This window comes from Asterias amurensis, chromosome 20 (assembly GCF_032118995.1).
Source record: "Asterias amurensis chromosome 20, ASM3211899v1".
Classification (NCBI taxonomy): domain Eukaryota; kingdom Metazoa; phylum Echinodermata; class Asteroidea; order Forcipulatida; family Asteriidae; genus Asterias; species Asterias amurensis.
The window spans coordinates 2,031,228-2,047,334 of NC_092667.1; the positions used below are offsets into that span (position 1 = coordinate 2,031,228).

General features: G+C 37.1%; 2 protein-coding genes across 2 annotated transcripts in view; one reads left to right on the forward strand and one right to left on the reverse strand.

The window, feature by feature from the left end:
- Positions 1–16,107, reverse strand: part of LOC139952679 (uncharacterized) — a 57,116-nt gene that overhangs the window by 21,337 nt on the left and 19,672 nt on the right. The window contains exon 4 of the mRNA XM_071951881.1: positions 6,652–6,786. Within this exon, the coding sequence (XP_071807982.1) occupies positions 6,652–6,786 (135 nt within the window). The remainder of the gene's footprint in view (positions 1–6,651; positions 6,787–16,107) is intronic.
- Positions 1,799–3,485, forward strand: LOC139952616 (CD209 antigen-like protein A). The gene is made up of 2 exons (XM_071951815.1): positions 1,799–1,964; positions 2,852–3,485. The coding sequence occupies exons 1-2, from the start codon at positions 1,799–1,801 to the stop codon at positions 3,043–3,045; spliced, it is 360 nt and encodes a 119-aa protein (XP_071807916.1). The 3' UTR covers positions 3,046–3,485.

Genomic DNA, 16,107 nt, shown 5'->3' on the forward strand with positions numbered 1-16,107 from the left:
CGCATTTGATCAGTATTAAGCATTGAGCCAGATAAAAGCCTTGAAAAGCAATTGTGTCCATTTTATCCTTACAAACAAATATACGCCATAAAAATTACCATAGCCGTTTAACGAGAGGCATTTATTGTTTTCATGAGAACTTGTACTTTTATACAAATATTACCGAAAGGGTAAAAAATTGTGCATAAATATTAAGCCATGGCTATCTTTTAAAATTTGAACTACGATTCCAGTAATTTACTGCAAGAATCTTGAAAAATTGGTTTTCAGCAAACTCGGGCGGTGCAGGGACTAGAGGGTTAAAGACCTGCTTGAACGAAAATGTCAATTCGTGAACTTTGCTGAATTTCATTTAAAATGTTTTCAATGAATAAGCAAATCGAGTCATATGATTATAAATAGATTTAAATTGTATAAAAAAAACATTAATTTCGAATACCCATATCAAGCGCTTTTTTGAGAGATTTCCGAAAAGCTCTGTTACGCAATCACTCTCAAAACGTCATAGTTGGGAGCTCCAATTTGTAAAGCCATTTTGTTGCAGCGTGGAGGTATAACAAAGCAAACTCCAACAAATGACGTCAGCGGCATTGTCCTTTGACTCACGACTTCAACGGCAGAAGTGTTTTTAGTTTTTGAAAAACCTTTAGGTTGGGGTCTGATTTTTTAATCGATAAATAAGAAAAATTCAGAAGTGTAAACATACCAAAATTACATTAAACTGGTGAACAAGTGTATTATAAACAAGTTAAAATACCATTTCCGTGAAAAAAATTTCGCTCAGGTAGCTGTTTAAGGACACAAGCATCACAGCTGGGCTTTCGAACCCACACTCTGCTGATCAGAAACACCAGAGTTTGAATTCAGTGCTCTATAACCAGGTTAACCGCTCAGCCACAACACTTATTTGCGGGAAAAGTTGCGGCCTTTTTAAACATTTATTATAGAAATCATTGGTGGGAGTCAGTTCATTGAGGAGTCTGCCTGATGGAGGAAAAAGTATACACAAGTGTGTATACAATTCCTACCATTATATATACTCAGCCTTTAAGTCAGACAATGATTTGTATTTGTATTTATTAAACTTTCAGAGGAGTCTTACACTGTTGGGTACATCAACATAATTTTACAAACAAATTACAAAACAAAGAAGAAATATATATTTGGTTTGTGGTAACACCATGTATGTATCTACTTGCCAGGTAGAGTTTGTTCTTAGAGAACTACCTACGAAGAAATAGTAGTACAAGTTTTCTAAGAGGCATAAGTACTAAGTGTGCACTCAGACTCAAGGCCAATGTCTTCAGTCAGTGAAATGAATTTCAAATCTTTGAGAAAACACTTTGCAAGAAAAATTTCCATGAACATTTTTTTTTTCGCCTCATCTAAATAACTTACATGCAACAGCTTATTATGCACAACTCAAAATTATAATAATTGTAGGTTTTTTTTCTTCAAACCATATATTATAATATATTTGATTGAATTCTCGCTGTTATTGAAGAACTCCCTGTTGCGCTATTTCTTTGTGACCCAATGAGCTGTGTTTTATTGGCAATTTAATGATCTTAACGTGGTTCCGTTCTGTGAAGGTTGCACCTTCTTAGTTACAATACCTGGCAGCAACTCAATTTGTTAAGAGATGGTCTGCAAAATGTTGGCAAGCAAACTGCTGGGTGTTGTTGGTATATTTATGATGGCAGACTACGCTGTCGGTACTGGGCAGTACTGTAAGGTCTTCGTTGGACAGGGGGAATGTCCCCCTACTTGGAACCAGTGGCAAGACAAGTGCTACAAGATGCATGATGCCGACGTTACATGGGAAGAGGGCAGGCAGATTTGTGTTGAGTTGGGTGGGGTGATTGTTGTCCCTCAATCCGAAAAAGAGTTACAACACCTCATCAACATGTGCAGCTGCCAATGGCCATGGTTCTGGATTGGTTGCAACGACATTGACGCCGAAGGTTTGTACACAAGTCTTAGAATTGATAATCAAGATATACTTCTGAAAAGTTGTTTAATTTTATGACAAATTGCCACCACAATGCCAACATGCCATCTACATGTAGGGCATGAGGACTAGAAGGAAAATAAGGAAAACATTCAAAGTAAGAGGAAATTACTATTGTTATTCCTCTTGAATTGCAACAGAGTTGGTGGGGGGGAGGTTAGGGAGTTCCAAAGCACAGTCGTGTGCGTTAAACGAACACGTTGCCTTAGATCGGTCGAGTTAGTCTTTGAAAAACATTTGTAACCGTTTGTTATAAAATGCATATGATTAGAAAGATATTTTTAAAGTAGAATATAATGACCCACACAAGTATCACTCAAAATTGCGTGGTTTTCATTTTACCTCGTCGACTAACACGGTCGGCCATTTATATTTCGAGGCAAATTTGTGTGGATTATTTTATTCCACTTTTAAAACATCTTTCCAACCATGTGCATTTTATAAAAAATGCTTACCAACGCTTTATATAGACCAACTTGTTCGATCCAGGGCAACGTGTTCCTTTAACAAGAGTCGTGAATTTGTGTTCAAAACCCGCGAATGTTGTTAGAATGTGGCAATCAGCAACAGAGAATAGTGCAATAAACTGCGCAAGTCTTGCGCGAATCGCAAACGAAGAAACAGCTTTATATTATTTTGCTATGAAACCAAATCTTCTTTTTAAATATTCTATAGTATTGATACAAATTTCTCAAAAAAATAAAAATTGTTTGAAAACTACAAGCTGGAAAATTGAATCTATTCCTGAACATAGACAATGCGTACTTCCATACAAACGATCCCGCTCTCAATATTTGATGTAATGAGACAAAGTTTTTATTTGGGATTGCCTCTGTTCAGGTACCTGGGTGTGTTTGGGTGAAGGTACTATTGACGTGCAGGACAAGAGATGGATGAGCGGTCAGCCAGATAATTACAAAGGCAACCAAGACTGCGCTGTAGGCAGGGATGCAGGCTGGAATGATGGGCATTGTGGAAACACACGCAAGTTAATCTGTCAGCGCCCTGTTACACCAGCACTGTTGCTTCTGTAAAAGGTTGCTCAAAATTCTGGCTAAACTACTTTTTATGAAAGTTATAGTGGCACATTGCCTTCAAAGCCATTGGGCACTTTCGTTTTCCCGTAAAAGGAGGTTCACAAAATAGTGTTGCAATGCACAAATTTCACATGAAAAGGGAGAAAAAATTATTCCGAGGTCAGCTTTACACGTTGTGACTTTAATAGGATAGTGCAGAAACTTTTTGTTATGCATCATGCCGCCATTTCAATACGAACCTTAAAGCCATTATACACTTTCGGTACAGACACAAAAAAAAGTTCACAGATTTACAAATAACTTACAGGGTTTATAGAAGGTAATGGTGAAAGACTTCCCTTGAAATATTATTCCATGAAATGCTTTACTTTTTGAGAAAACATTAAAACAATTATCAATACTCGATATCGAGAATAACAGATTTATTTTAAACACATGTCATGACATGGCGAAAGGTGAGGAAACAAGGGTGGGTTTTCCCATTATTTTCTCCCGACTCCAATGACCGATCGAGCCTAAATTTTCACATGTTTGTCAAGTTGTGATACACGAAGTGTGGGCCTCTGGAAAATCCTGTTTACTGATGTTGTGCGATTGCTTTAAATCTCTCAAAATGTTGCAGTTTGGAGTTTGCTCTTTATCCATTTTGAAGAGTAATTCACCCACAAACAAACACCTATGATGTAATAAAATGTCAATTTGCCTCTGGAAATTCAAAAAGTGGTACATACATTTTTGTGGAGTCAAAAATTTGGTTCTTCAAAATAGCGGACTGTGTTCTGTCATGAATCTGACACACACATAAACACAGTTATCACAAGGACTATGTGAATCATTAGAATGATAGAATGATATGACTCCATAGTTAAAAAAATTCCAACCGTAGTTCCAAGTTTTCAGTACAAAATACGATTCTTTCATTTTGGAACGTTACAGAATTGTCAACAAACAACAATCGTGAAGATCACAAATTGACATAAAACTTACACGGTCTAATGATGATTTATAGTAGAAAACATCCTTTGAAATATTTCTGTCTGAAATTTCACATTAATTTGATGAACAATAAATAATATAATTTTGCGTTTGGAGTTTATCGCTCAGGGAGCGTTTTATTCAATTTTGTTTTGGCATCGATGTCATGCAAAATGTGTCATCAGTTTTTCACTATTCTTTCGTGACCCAGATGGCCGATCGATCTCAAACTTCTACAGGTTTGTCAGTTTATGTATATGGTGGATTACATAAAGTGCTCACACTGCCAGCAACTTTTTGCTAGCCAAACTAACTCTGTAATGTTCCTTTATCAATCTCTGGTTTAAAGGATTTGGGTACTTTTTCAAAATGTCCATAGATTTAAATTAAACTTACAGGGTTTGAAGATAATGATAGTGGAAAGCTTCCCTTCAAATATTACTTACTGAGGTGCTGTAATTTTTGAGAAAAGAGTAAAACAATGTCATGAAAATAAGTTTGTAAAATTATTAAAATAATTTTCGTCTCATGAGACGAAAATTATTTTCATTACATTGTTTTGCTCATTTCTCAAAAATTACAGCACCTCAGTAAGTAATATTTGAAGGGAAGCTTTCCACTACCACTTTCCTCAGCACGTAGTATTTTCAGGGAAGCTTTCTACTATCATTATCTTCAAACTGTGTAAGTTTAGTGTAAATCTGTGGACATTGTGTTTTTTGTCCTACAAAAGTTACATAGACCCTTTAACAGAGGGAGTGTGAAAGGTGGAATGGTATTGCCACTCAACATGAACTGTCAAATCAGAAAAGATCTTGTAGTTGGGTCAACAGCTCATGTAGTGAGATATTTGCAAATTTCAGTGTAACCATGCCAGTCAACTGTTTGTATGTTCAGGAACTTTTTGAAACATCAATAACATTTTTGAAACTTGAAACAATCTAGATGCATTTTATATAATTATAGCTGCTTTGTCCCATGTTATATGTAAAGTAATGTCCAAATTCTTGGACTTGACCTATGGTTACCATTATCATGTTTCGACCATATTGGTCATGTTTCTTTGTCCAATAACAGTACTGAATGCTAATATTTATTGGAGCCAGACTATTTCTCCTTCTAGTCTCAGTTTGGTTACATTGATTTAAATGGGAGAAAATCAAGATGGTCGTACCACGATAAAGGTCTATAACGATGGTTTTGAGTTATCGCATACTATTGTAACTTGTTTTCAATGTTTAGAAAATGTTTCAAATGTAAGTTGAGACAATCTACATGTAGATGCATTGTGTATAACTATGTGAACAGGGTTGATTATGTGGGATTTGAATCTTTCAACATGTAAAAAGATATGATAAAAGTCTATATTGATGTGCAGTTTTGCGATACTGTATATTATTGTAATTATCTTTTGAAATTCAAGATCTGAATATGTTTCAAATTTAAGTTGAGACATTCAAGATGTATTGTATACTTTAAATGGACATTCATAAATATCCCAGGCATTTTCCCTATTCCTAACGGTGGAGAGCGCGTCACGTGGGGGTGTTTAAACAGTTGATAAAGACCAGGTGGAGCCGTTTATAAACGCTGGCTTCCGGGTGACGAGTGCGCAAGCTCATATACACCAATTTATTACGTGGATCGCAATTCAGAGCTTTTAAAAACAGCGGGTAATTAATTTCTAAGCACGCGTACGCAAAACCCACGCACACCAAACAGATTTTTTACAAAGTAAAACAAAAAAATATGTACAAACCTCAAACTATCGATTTTTCTAAAGTTTTACTTGTTTACGTTTTTTAACAAAATGGCATTTATGAATGGGATTATAAGAGTAGTGACTCGTTCTTAAACGGCCATTTAAAACCTTGCAGGGTCATGGCCGTGCAATAAAGGCCCTTGAGCTCGGGCCATTATCGCACGGCAATGACCCTGCCGGTTTTTAAGCAGCCGTTTAAGAACTCGCCGCTACCCTTTTATTCTCTTAGTAGTGAACAATTGATCAAATGTTCAAATGTACAATGTAAGAATATATTGATGATGTTTATGTTTTATTCTCTCAGCACTGCAAGCTCAAAATAAATAGATTGCACAAAAAGCCATGTTTTACTCAACTTCTCAAAATGACTGTGTGAAACTACCCCTAACCAACCATTAACAGCAACAACAAAACCAAACTGGTCATTACCACACAGTGAAGACCGGCCCCTCACACTGTCAATCCCTAATTCATAATACATGTACCTCAGAGAGTTTATGAGTTAAAGTTGGTTGAACGAGGGGGTGTATAAACCTTTAGGTGTATACATTTTAAGAGCAGTGTATTTTGCACGCGGTGGTTCCAACATCAGCAGGCGAAGCCTGGAGCCAGAGCCAGAGCCCAAGCCGAGGTTTGAGAAAGGCCCATGGTGTGATAATAGCGGTTACAAGAATGATAGCGCCTTTTGGTGGTGAGTGGTCCGAGGTGTTATAGCGGCTAGATTTTCTTCACTATATATCTGTTTGTGACTACACAACTGGAGAGCCTGGAGAGCCTGGAGAGCCTGGGAACCAACACAACAGGGCACTGAAAAACTAGAGTGTATTCCACTCACGCTTAGCATATATAACATATTGTTTTCTTACCTTTTGCATGATACTCCTTTGCATCTTGATGATCTTTAAGAGCTTTCTGAAGCTGCTCAGCAAGGCTTTTGATCTACCTTCTAGCTCAGAATGAAACTGATTAGACTTCTCCTTCTCCAAATTGCAATGTGATATCTAGAGGAAAATAACAAATTGAGAAGCGGTTGGTACTCAATGTCACCTCACTAAACATGGATGCATGGATTCACCTCTTAAAGAAAATACAGTGAAAGTTGTTGCCGTTTTCTCCCAAAGTATAACATTATCAAATTGGAACAGTTATAAAAAGACATTCATAAATACCCCTGACAGTTTCGCTACTCCTATTGGTGGAGAGCGCGTCACGTTTGGGTGTTTAAACGGTTGATAATGACCAACTAGAGCTGTTTATAACCTGCTGGCTTCCGCGTGTTGATCGCGCGCGTAATCTATGTCTAAGAGCATGCATGTGCACACAACCCACGCGCATGAAACAGATTCTTCACAAAGTTTTTGAAAAAAATACTTCAAACTTCGAATTTTCAATTGTCAAAGTGTCTATAAATGTCACCAATCCTTCAACCAATCGCGTGGGCGGATGTCGATCAGGTATGGTGGCCTCGCAAAAGCCCATCACCGACCATCGTGGGGGAACCCACTTGGTTGACGAGGGCCGGGTACGCTGAGCTGGTGGAGGGGGGATCCCTCCGGCTGCAGTGACCCCGAGGCTATGTCGAGAGAGGGCGCGGTGTGCTCCGGAATGGAGTTACCTTTAACCCTTCCTCTCTTGGTTGCTGCCCCAGCGCTAGTTTTCTTGGACTTGCCGGTGCTCTTGACCTTAGATTTGGGTGGACCCACGTACGCGACGCTGTCTCAATTCAAAAGTTTCCTCAAACTAAAAAACTTGCAAAGGTTTTACTACATTTAGCACACATCTCTTATACATTAGTATCCAACAGGATACTTATAAATAGTCAGCAACTTGAACTTTTAGGTTTACGTGGCAAAACCATGGTTAGTCGCATTACGGTTAGTCGCATTACAGTTTGTCCGGCCACTTAAGCCAAGCCCAATGGAGCCCAAACTGAGTTCTTCTTTGGCAAATCTGGGTTCATTCCTTATCAACAAACAAAATAAATTAATTAGGTGTTCGGGCCAACAGCCCGGAACACCTCTTATTTTTGTTCATTTTTTTATTTTTTATTGATACTTCTTCTTCTTCTTCTTCTTCTTCTTCTTCTGTACGTCCCTTGTCCCCTAACAGAAACATCTTTCCAAACATCGTATGAACTTGAAACTTCACACATACATGTAGTTAGATATTCATTAGGAGAAGAAACCGTGTGTGTCACGTCATGATGACGTCATCAATTCTTGAGTTATGAATGTTCAAAGTTTATTAATTCAAAAAATCATAACTTTTGATCTACATGACGGAAGTGACTATTTAAACCGGAAGTGACTGTGAAATGATTTGAAAGGGCGTTGTTTATTGCCTTTTAGGTTGAAATATACATTCTTTGATGCTTTACCATCACAGCATACAAGTATGGCAAAGGTCTAGTTAAAAACAAATATTACCGATGACGTCACCAAACATACACTTTTACTAGAGTAATCATGTTGTTTTGACAGTTTTTGCAATTTGAATCATTTATTACAAATCTTGAGAACAAATCTTGAATATATACCAACAATAAAGCCATATACAGATATTAAAGACACTGAACACCTTTGGCAATTATCAACGGCCAGTATTCTCACTCGGTGTATCCCAACATATAATGTGAGAAAATAGAATTAGCTGTTGCAAACAACTTACCAACCAAATGGACCGAGAGTATAAATGCAAAAAAATAGTTAACGTCAGACCATTAACTATTTTTTGCATCCAACATATATGTATAACATAACAAATCTTTGGAAATTTGAACTCAATGTTGTTGAAGTTGATAATAATGAAAGAAAAAACATGCTTGTCGCAATAAGTTGTGTGCTTTTAGATGGTTAATTCAAGACCTGAGCTGAGGTATATTTTAGTGAGAAATTACTTCTTTCTCAAAAACATATGTGATGTACATGTAACAGGTAACATGGTCTATAGCCTTAAATGAATTTGCTCTTTAAAGGCGCGGGACACTATTGGCAATTACTAATAGCATAAAAAATTAATTGGTAAAGAGTGATAAAGAGCTCTGCTGCTGTTAGTTTAAAACATTGTAAGAAACGGTTCCCTCTGAACACACTTTTTGAGAAAGAAGTAATTTCTCACTCAAATATTTGAATTGAATTTGAGACCTCAGCTGAGGTCTCAAGTTTAAGGCATCTGAAAGCACACAACTTGTGCGACAAGAGCTTTTTCTTCCGCTATTCTCTCGCAACTTCGACACTGAATTGAGTTCAAATATTCACAGGTTAAAATTTCATGCATGTTGAGATGTGTACACTAAGTGAGAAGACTGGTCTTTGACAATTACCACAGGTGTCCAGAAGAGAAAGAATTTAACCCCCAGTGTTTAAAGGTAATCTGAATGCAGATTGCGTCACAGCACCTTGGTACTTGTTAAACTGTGCTAAATGGGTCTTATTTATTCAAAGAAAGCTCTGCACACCTTGTAGACAAATATTGAGTGCTTTGAGACAATTTTAGGTTTGATTAAGTGCTGTAGATGTATATAAATGTGTATGATCATGACTATTTGTTGTGTGAATTCATTTGTGGTTAAAAACAACTTATTTTCTGTGTTCGTCGCTGAAATAAATTTTAAGTCTTTGAGAAAACAAATGAGTAATTTCCCTGCAATTCCTTATTCCCATCTCATCTCAATTACGTACTACGCCACAGCTTATCATGCAAACTCAACATCGTAACAAGTCTACATGTAGATTTCTTTCTATATATTTTATTATAGATGCTTGAATGTCCTATAGTTTTTATTGATTGATTTACTACCACTACTGGAGAACTCCACACTGCGCCGTTTCTTTTTTTTTGTGACTCAATGAGCCGTGTTTCTATTGGCAATTGAAGGATCTTGGCACGGTTCCGTTCTGTGAAGGTTACACCTCATAAATATACAAACAACAGTCAATAGTTTGCTGGCCGCCATTTTGCAAACCATCTCTTGACAAATTGAAATTGTTACTGGTATGGACTAAAACCCAATGCACATAGTGCCCCCAGTGGGATTCGAACCGGGGTCCTAGAGGAGGTAGGCGAGGAAATATACCACTACACCAACCTGACCACCCAATTGTCAATTGTTTGTAAAACAACACTCGAGTGTTTAGCAAAACACAATAAAACATACAAACAAAAGTGAATAACTAAATTTCTTCCACCAGGCGCATTTTGCCAAACCAAGTTTAACAATTCAAGTACAAAAAAACACTCCCGCAAACAAATTTTTTTATAGCAAAATTTGACTTGGATCTGTCAGGCAAAATGCCAGTCTCCTGTGTATGGCTTGGCATACATACTGAATGGCGGATATAAAACAAATGATAATAACAACAATAATGAAGTCATATAGCGCACGTATCTACGCTACTCAAGGCGCTGAGTATTATTAACTTTCAGAAAGATAGGTTTGAAGTAATGAATTCTGAGACCCAATTATGTAGCACCTTAAAGGGTTTGACAAGGTGCAACGGCGCATTCAGCAGCCACAGCCAGGAACACCGAGGCGAACCCATTCTATTTTCGATAAGTGCACTGGGTTCTTACACAACACATGGGACCAACGGCTGTGTATAATGTCCCATCTGAAGGACGAAGCAATGCATGGTTAAGCGTCTTGCTTAACCATTTAGCCACTGGACCGCCCAGCCGCCTAGCGATACACTGTATGCGGTAGGAGGAAACCTCGCTAGCTTGTGTTTGTAGAAAAAAAGGAACATCAACAGAAAACTTGATAGTCAATAGTAGGTCTACACATTATTGTTAACCCATCTAGTTTTTACAGATCATTATTAATTCTCCCTTCATAGTTGACTTGTCGAAGCTAATGATGATGAAATAATAGCTCTTACCCAACAACATGCTCATTATTTAGTAAACACAAAGGAAACTGTATTTATTAATCATTCATGATGATATTGTCGAAAACTAACGCCTTCGCATTTGATCAGTATTAAGCATTGAGCCAGATAAAAGCCTTGAAAAGCTATTGTGTCCATTTTATCCTTACAAAAAAATATTCGCCATAAAAATTACCATAGCCGTTTAATGAGAGGCCGTTTGAACTACGATTCCAGTAATTTACTGCAAGAATCTTGAAAAATTGGTTTTCAGCAAACTCGGGCGGTGCAGGGACTGCTTGAACGAAAATGTCAAGTCGTGAACTTTGCTGAATTTCATTTAAAATATTTTCAATGAATAAGGAAATCGAGTCATATGATTATAAATAGATTTAAATTGTGTACAAAAAACACTAACTTCGAATACCCATATCAAACGCTTTTTTGAGAGATTTCCGAAAAGCTCTGTTACGCAATCACTCTCAAAACGTCATAGTTGGGAGCTCCAATTTGTAAAGCCGCTTTGTTGCAGCGTGGAGGTATAACAAAGCAAACTCCCACAAATGACGTCAGCAACATTGTCCTTTGACTCACGACGTCAACGGCAGAAGTGTTTTTAGTTTTTGAAAAACCTTTAGGTTGGGGTCTGATTTTTTAATCAATAAATATGAAAAATTCAGAAGTGTAAACATACCAAAATTACATTAAAATTGTGATCAAGTGCATTATAAACAAGTTAAAATACCATTTCCGTGAAAAACATTCCGCTCAGGTAGCTGTTTAAGGACACACGCATCACAGCTTGGCTTTCGAACCCACACTCTGCTGATCAGAAACACCAGAGTTTGAATTCAGTGCTCTTAACCAGGTTAACCGCTCAGCCACAACACTTATTTGCGGGAAAAGTTGCGGCCTTTTTAAACATTTATTATAGAAATCATTGGTGGGAGTCAGTTCATTGAGGAGTCTGCCTGATGGGGGAAAAAGTATACACAAGTGCGTATACAATTCCTACCATTATATAAACTCAGCCTTTAAGTCAGACAATGATTTGTATTTGTATTTATTAAACAGAGGAGTCTTACACTGTTGGGTACATCAAGATAATTTTACAAACAAATTACAAAACAAAGAAGAAATATATATTTGGTTTGTGGTAACACCATGTATGTATCTACTTGCCAGGTAGAGTTTGTTCTTAGAGAACTACCTACGAAGAAATAGTAGTAAAAGTTTTTTAAGAGGCATAAGTACTAAGTGTGCACTCAGACTCAAGGCCAATGTCTTCAGTCAGTGAAATCAATTTCAAATCTTTGAGAAAACACTTTGCAAGAACAATTTCCATGAAAAATTTATTTTTCGCCTCATCTAAATAACTTACACACAAAAGCTTATTATGCACAACTCAAAATTATAATAATTGTAGTTTTTTTTTTCTTCAAACCAAATATTATAATATATTTGATTGAATTATCGCTGTTATTGAAGAACTCCCTGTTGCGCTATTTCTTTGTGAGACCCAATTAGCCACGTTTTATTGGCAATTTACAGATCTTGGCACGGTTCCATTCTGTGAAGGTTGCACCTTCTTGGTTATAATACCTGGCAGCAATTCAATTTGTTAAGAGATGGTTTGTAAAATGTTGGCAAGCGAACTGCTGGGTGTTGTTGGTATATTTATGATGGCAAACTACGCTGCTGTAAACGGGCGGTGTTGGAAGCCATGCCCTCCTACTTGGAGCCAGTGGCAAGACAAATGCTACAAGATGCATGATGCCGACGTTCCATGGGAAGAGGGCAGGCAGATTTGTGTTGAGTTGGGTGGGGTGATTGTTGTCCCTCAATCCGAAAAAGAGTTACAACACCTCATCAACATGTGCAGCTGCCAACAGCCATGGTTCTGGATTGGTTGCAACGACATTGACGCCGAAGGTTTGTACACAAGTCTTAGAATTGATGTTCAAGATATACTTCTGAAAATTAGTTTAATTTTATGACAAATTGCCACCACAATGCCAACATGCCATCTACATGTAGGGCATGAGGACTACACGAGGACTACAAGGAAAATAAGGAAAAAATTCAAAGTAAGAGAAACTATCTATTTTCGTTCCTCTTGAATTGCAACAGAGTTGGTGGGGGGAAAAAAAAAGTTAAGGAGTTCCAAAGCGCAGTGGTGTGGATTAACAAGAGTCGTGAATTTGTGTTCAAAACCTGGGAATGGTGTTAGAATGTGGCAATCAGCAACAGAGAATAGTTCAATAAACTGGCAAGTCTTGCGCGTAGCGAAAACGACAAAAACAACTTTATATTATTTTGCTATGAAACCAAATCTTCTTTTTAAATTTTCTATAGTATTGATACAAATTTCTCCAAAAAAAAATTGTTTGAAAACTACCTGGGCTGGAAAATTGAATATATTCCTGAACATAGACAATGTGTACTTCCATACAAACGATCCCGCTCTCATTATTTGATGTAATGAGACAAAGTTTTTATTTGGGATTGACTTTGTTCAGGTACTTGGGTGTGTTTGGGTGGTGAAGGTACTATTGACCTGCAGGACAAGAGATGGATGGATGGTGAGCCAAATAATTACGGAGGCAACCAAGATTGTGCCACAGGCTGGGCTAACGGTGCTGCAGGCTGGGACGATACGCATTGTGGATACCCATGCAAGTTAATCTGTCAGCGTCCCGTTACACCAGCACTGTTGCTTCTGTGAAAGGTTGCTCAAAATTCTGGGCAAACTACTTTTTATGAAAGTTATAGTGGCACATTGCTTTTAAAGACATTGGACCCTTTCGGTACAGAAAAAAAAAAAAAGTTCGCAGATTTACAAATAATTTACAGGGTTTACAAAAGGTAATGGTGAAAGACTTCTCTTGAAATATTAGTCCATGAAATGCTTTACTTTTTGAGAAAACGGTAAAACAATATAAATTCTCGTTAACGAGAATTACGGATTTGTTATAAACACATAACATGACACGGCGAAACGCGCGAAAACAGGAGTGAGTTTTCCCGTTATTTTCTCCCGGCTCCGATGTCCGATTGAGCCTAAATTTCCACAGGATTGTTATTTTATATATAAGTTGTGATACACGAAGTGTGGGACTTGGACAATACTGTTTACCGAAAGTGTATAATGGCTTTAAAGCCATTGGACACTTTCTGAACAGAACAAAAATTAAAAGTTCACAGATTTACAAATAACTTACAGGGTTTACAGAAGGAATGGTGAAAGACTTCCCTTGAAATATTATTCCATGAAATGCTTTACTTTTTGAGAAAACATTAAAACAATTATCAATTCCCGATATCGAGAATAAAAGATTTATTTTAAACACATGTCATGACATGGCGAAATGTGAGGAAACAAGGGTGGGTTTTCCCGTTATTTTCTCAGGGACTCCGATGATCGATTGAGCCTAAATTTTCACAGGTTTGTTAAGTTGTGATACACGAAGTGTGGGCCTTTGGAAAATCCTGTATACCGATGTTGTGCGATTGCTTTAAATCTCTCAAAATATTGCAGTTTGGAATTTGCTCCTTTTCCATTTTGAAGAGTGGTTCACCCACAAATAAACACCTATGATGTAATAAAATTTAAATTTGCCTCTGGAAATACAAAAAGTGGTACATACATTTTTGTGGAGTCAAAAATTTGGTTCTTCAAAATAGCGGACTGTGTTCTGTCATGAATCTGACACACACATAAACACAGTTATCAAGGACTATGTGAATCATTAGAATGATAGAATGATATGACTCCATAGTTAAAAAAATGTCAACCGTAGTTCCAAGTTTTCAGTACAACATACGATTCTTTCATTTAGGAACGTTACAGAATTGTCAACAAACAACAATCGTGAAGATCACAAATTGACATAAAACTTACACGGTCTAATGATGATTTATAGTAGAAAACATCCTTTGAAATATTTCTGTCTGAAATTTCACATTAATTTGATGAACAATAAATAATATAATTTGGCGTTTGGAGTTAATCGCTCAGAGAGCGTTTTATTCAATTGTTTTGGCATCGATGTCATGCAAAATGTGTCATCAGTTTTTCACTATTCTCTCGTGACCCAGATGGCCGATCGATCTCAAACTTCTACAGGTTTGTCAGTTTATGCATATGGTGGATTACATACATTTGTAAAGTGCTTACACTGCCAGCAACTTTTTGCTAGCCAAACTAACTCTGTAATGTTCCTTTATCAATCTCTGGTTTAACAGAGGGAGTGTGAAAGGTGGAATGGTATTGCCACTCAACATGAACTGTCAAATCAGAAAAGATCTTGTAGTTGGGTCAACAGCTCATGTAGTGAGATATTTGCAAATTTCAGTGTAACCATGCCAGTCAACTGTTTGTATGTTCAGGAACTTTTTGAAACATCAATAACATTTTTGAAACTTGAAACAATCTAGATGCATTTTATATAATTATAGCTGCTTTGTCCCATGTTATGTTAAGTAATGTCCAAATTCTTGGACTTGACCTGTGGTTACCATTATCATGTTTCAACCATATTGGTCATGTTTCTTTGTCCAATAACAGTACTGAATGCTAATATTTACCAAAGGTGTCCAGAAAAGAAAGGGTTTAACCCCCAGTGTTTAAAGGTAATCTGAATGCAGATTGCGTCACAGCACCTTGGTACTTGTTAAACTGTGCTAAATGGGTCTTATTTATTCAAAGAAAGCTCTGCACACCTTGTAGACAAATATTGAGCGCTTTGAGACAATTTTAGGTTTGATTAAGTGCTGTAGATGTATATAAGTGTGTATGATCATGACTATTTTGTGTGTTAGTTCATTGGTGGTTAAAAACAACTTATTTTCTGTGTTCGTCGCTGAAATAAATTTCAAGTCTTTGAGAAAACAAATAAGTGATTTCCGTGCAATTCCTAATTTCCATCTCATCTCAATTACGTACTACGCCACAGCTTATTATGCAAACTCAACATCGTAACAAGTCTACATGTAGATTTCTTTCTTCAAATTCTACATATTTTATTATAGATGCTTGAATGTCCTATAGTTTTTATTGATTGATTTACTACCACTACTGGAGAACTCCATCTTTTTTTTGCGACTCAATGAGCCGTGTTTTTATTGGCAATTGAAGGATCTTGGCACGGTTCCGTTCAGTGAAGGTTACACCTCATAAATATACAAACAAAAGTCAATAGTTTGCTGGCCGCCATTTTGCAGACCATCTCTTGACAAATTGAAATTGTTACTGGTATGGACTAAAACCCAATCCACATAGTGCCCCCAGTGGGATTCGAACCGGGGTCCTAGAGGAGGTAGGCGAGGAAATATACCACTACACCAACCTGACCACCCAATTGTCAATTGTTTGTAAAACAACACTTGAGTGTTCAGAGGAGTCTTACACTGTTGGGTACAGCAACACAATTTTACAGACAAATTACAAAACCACAA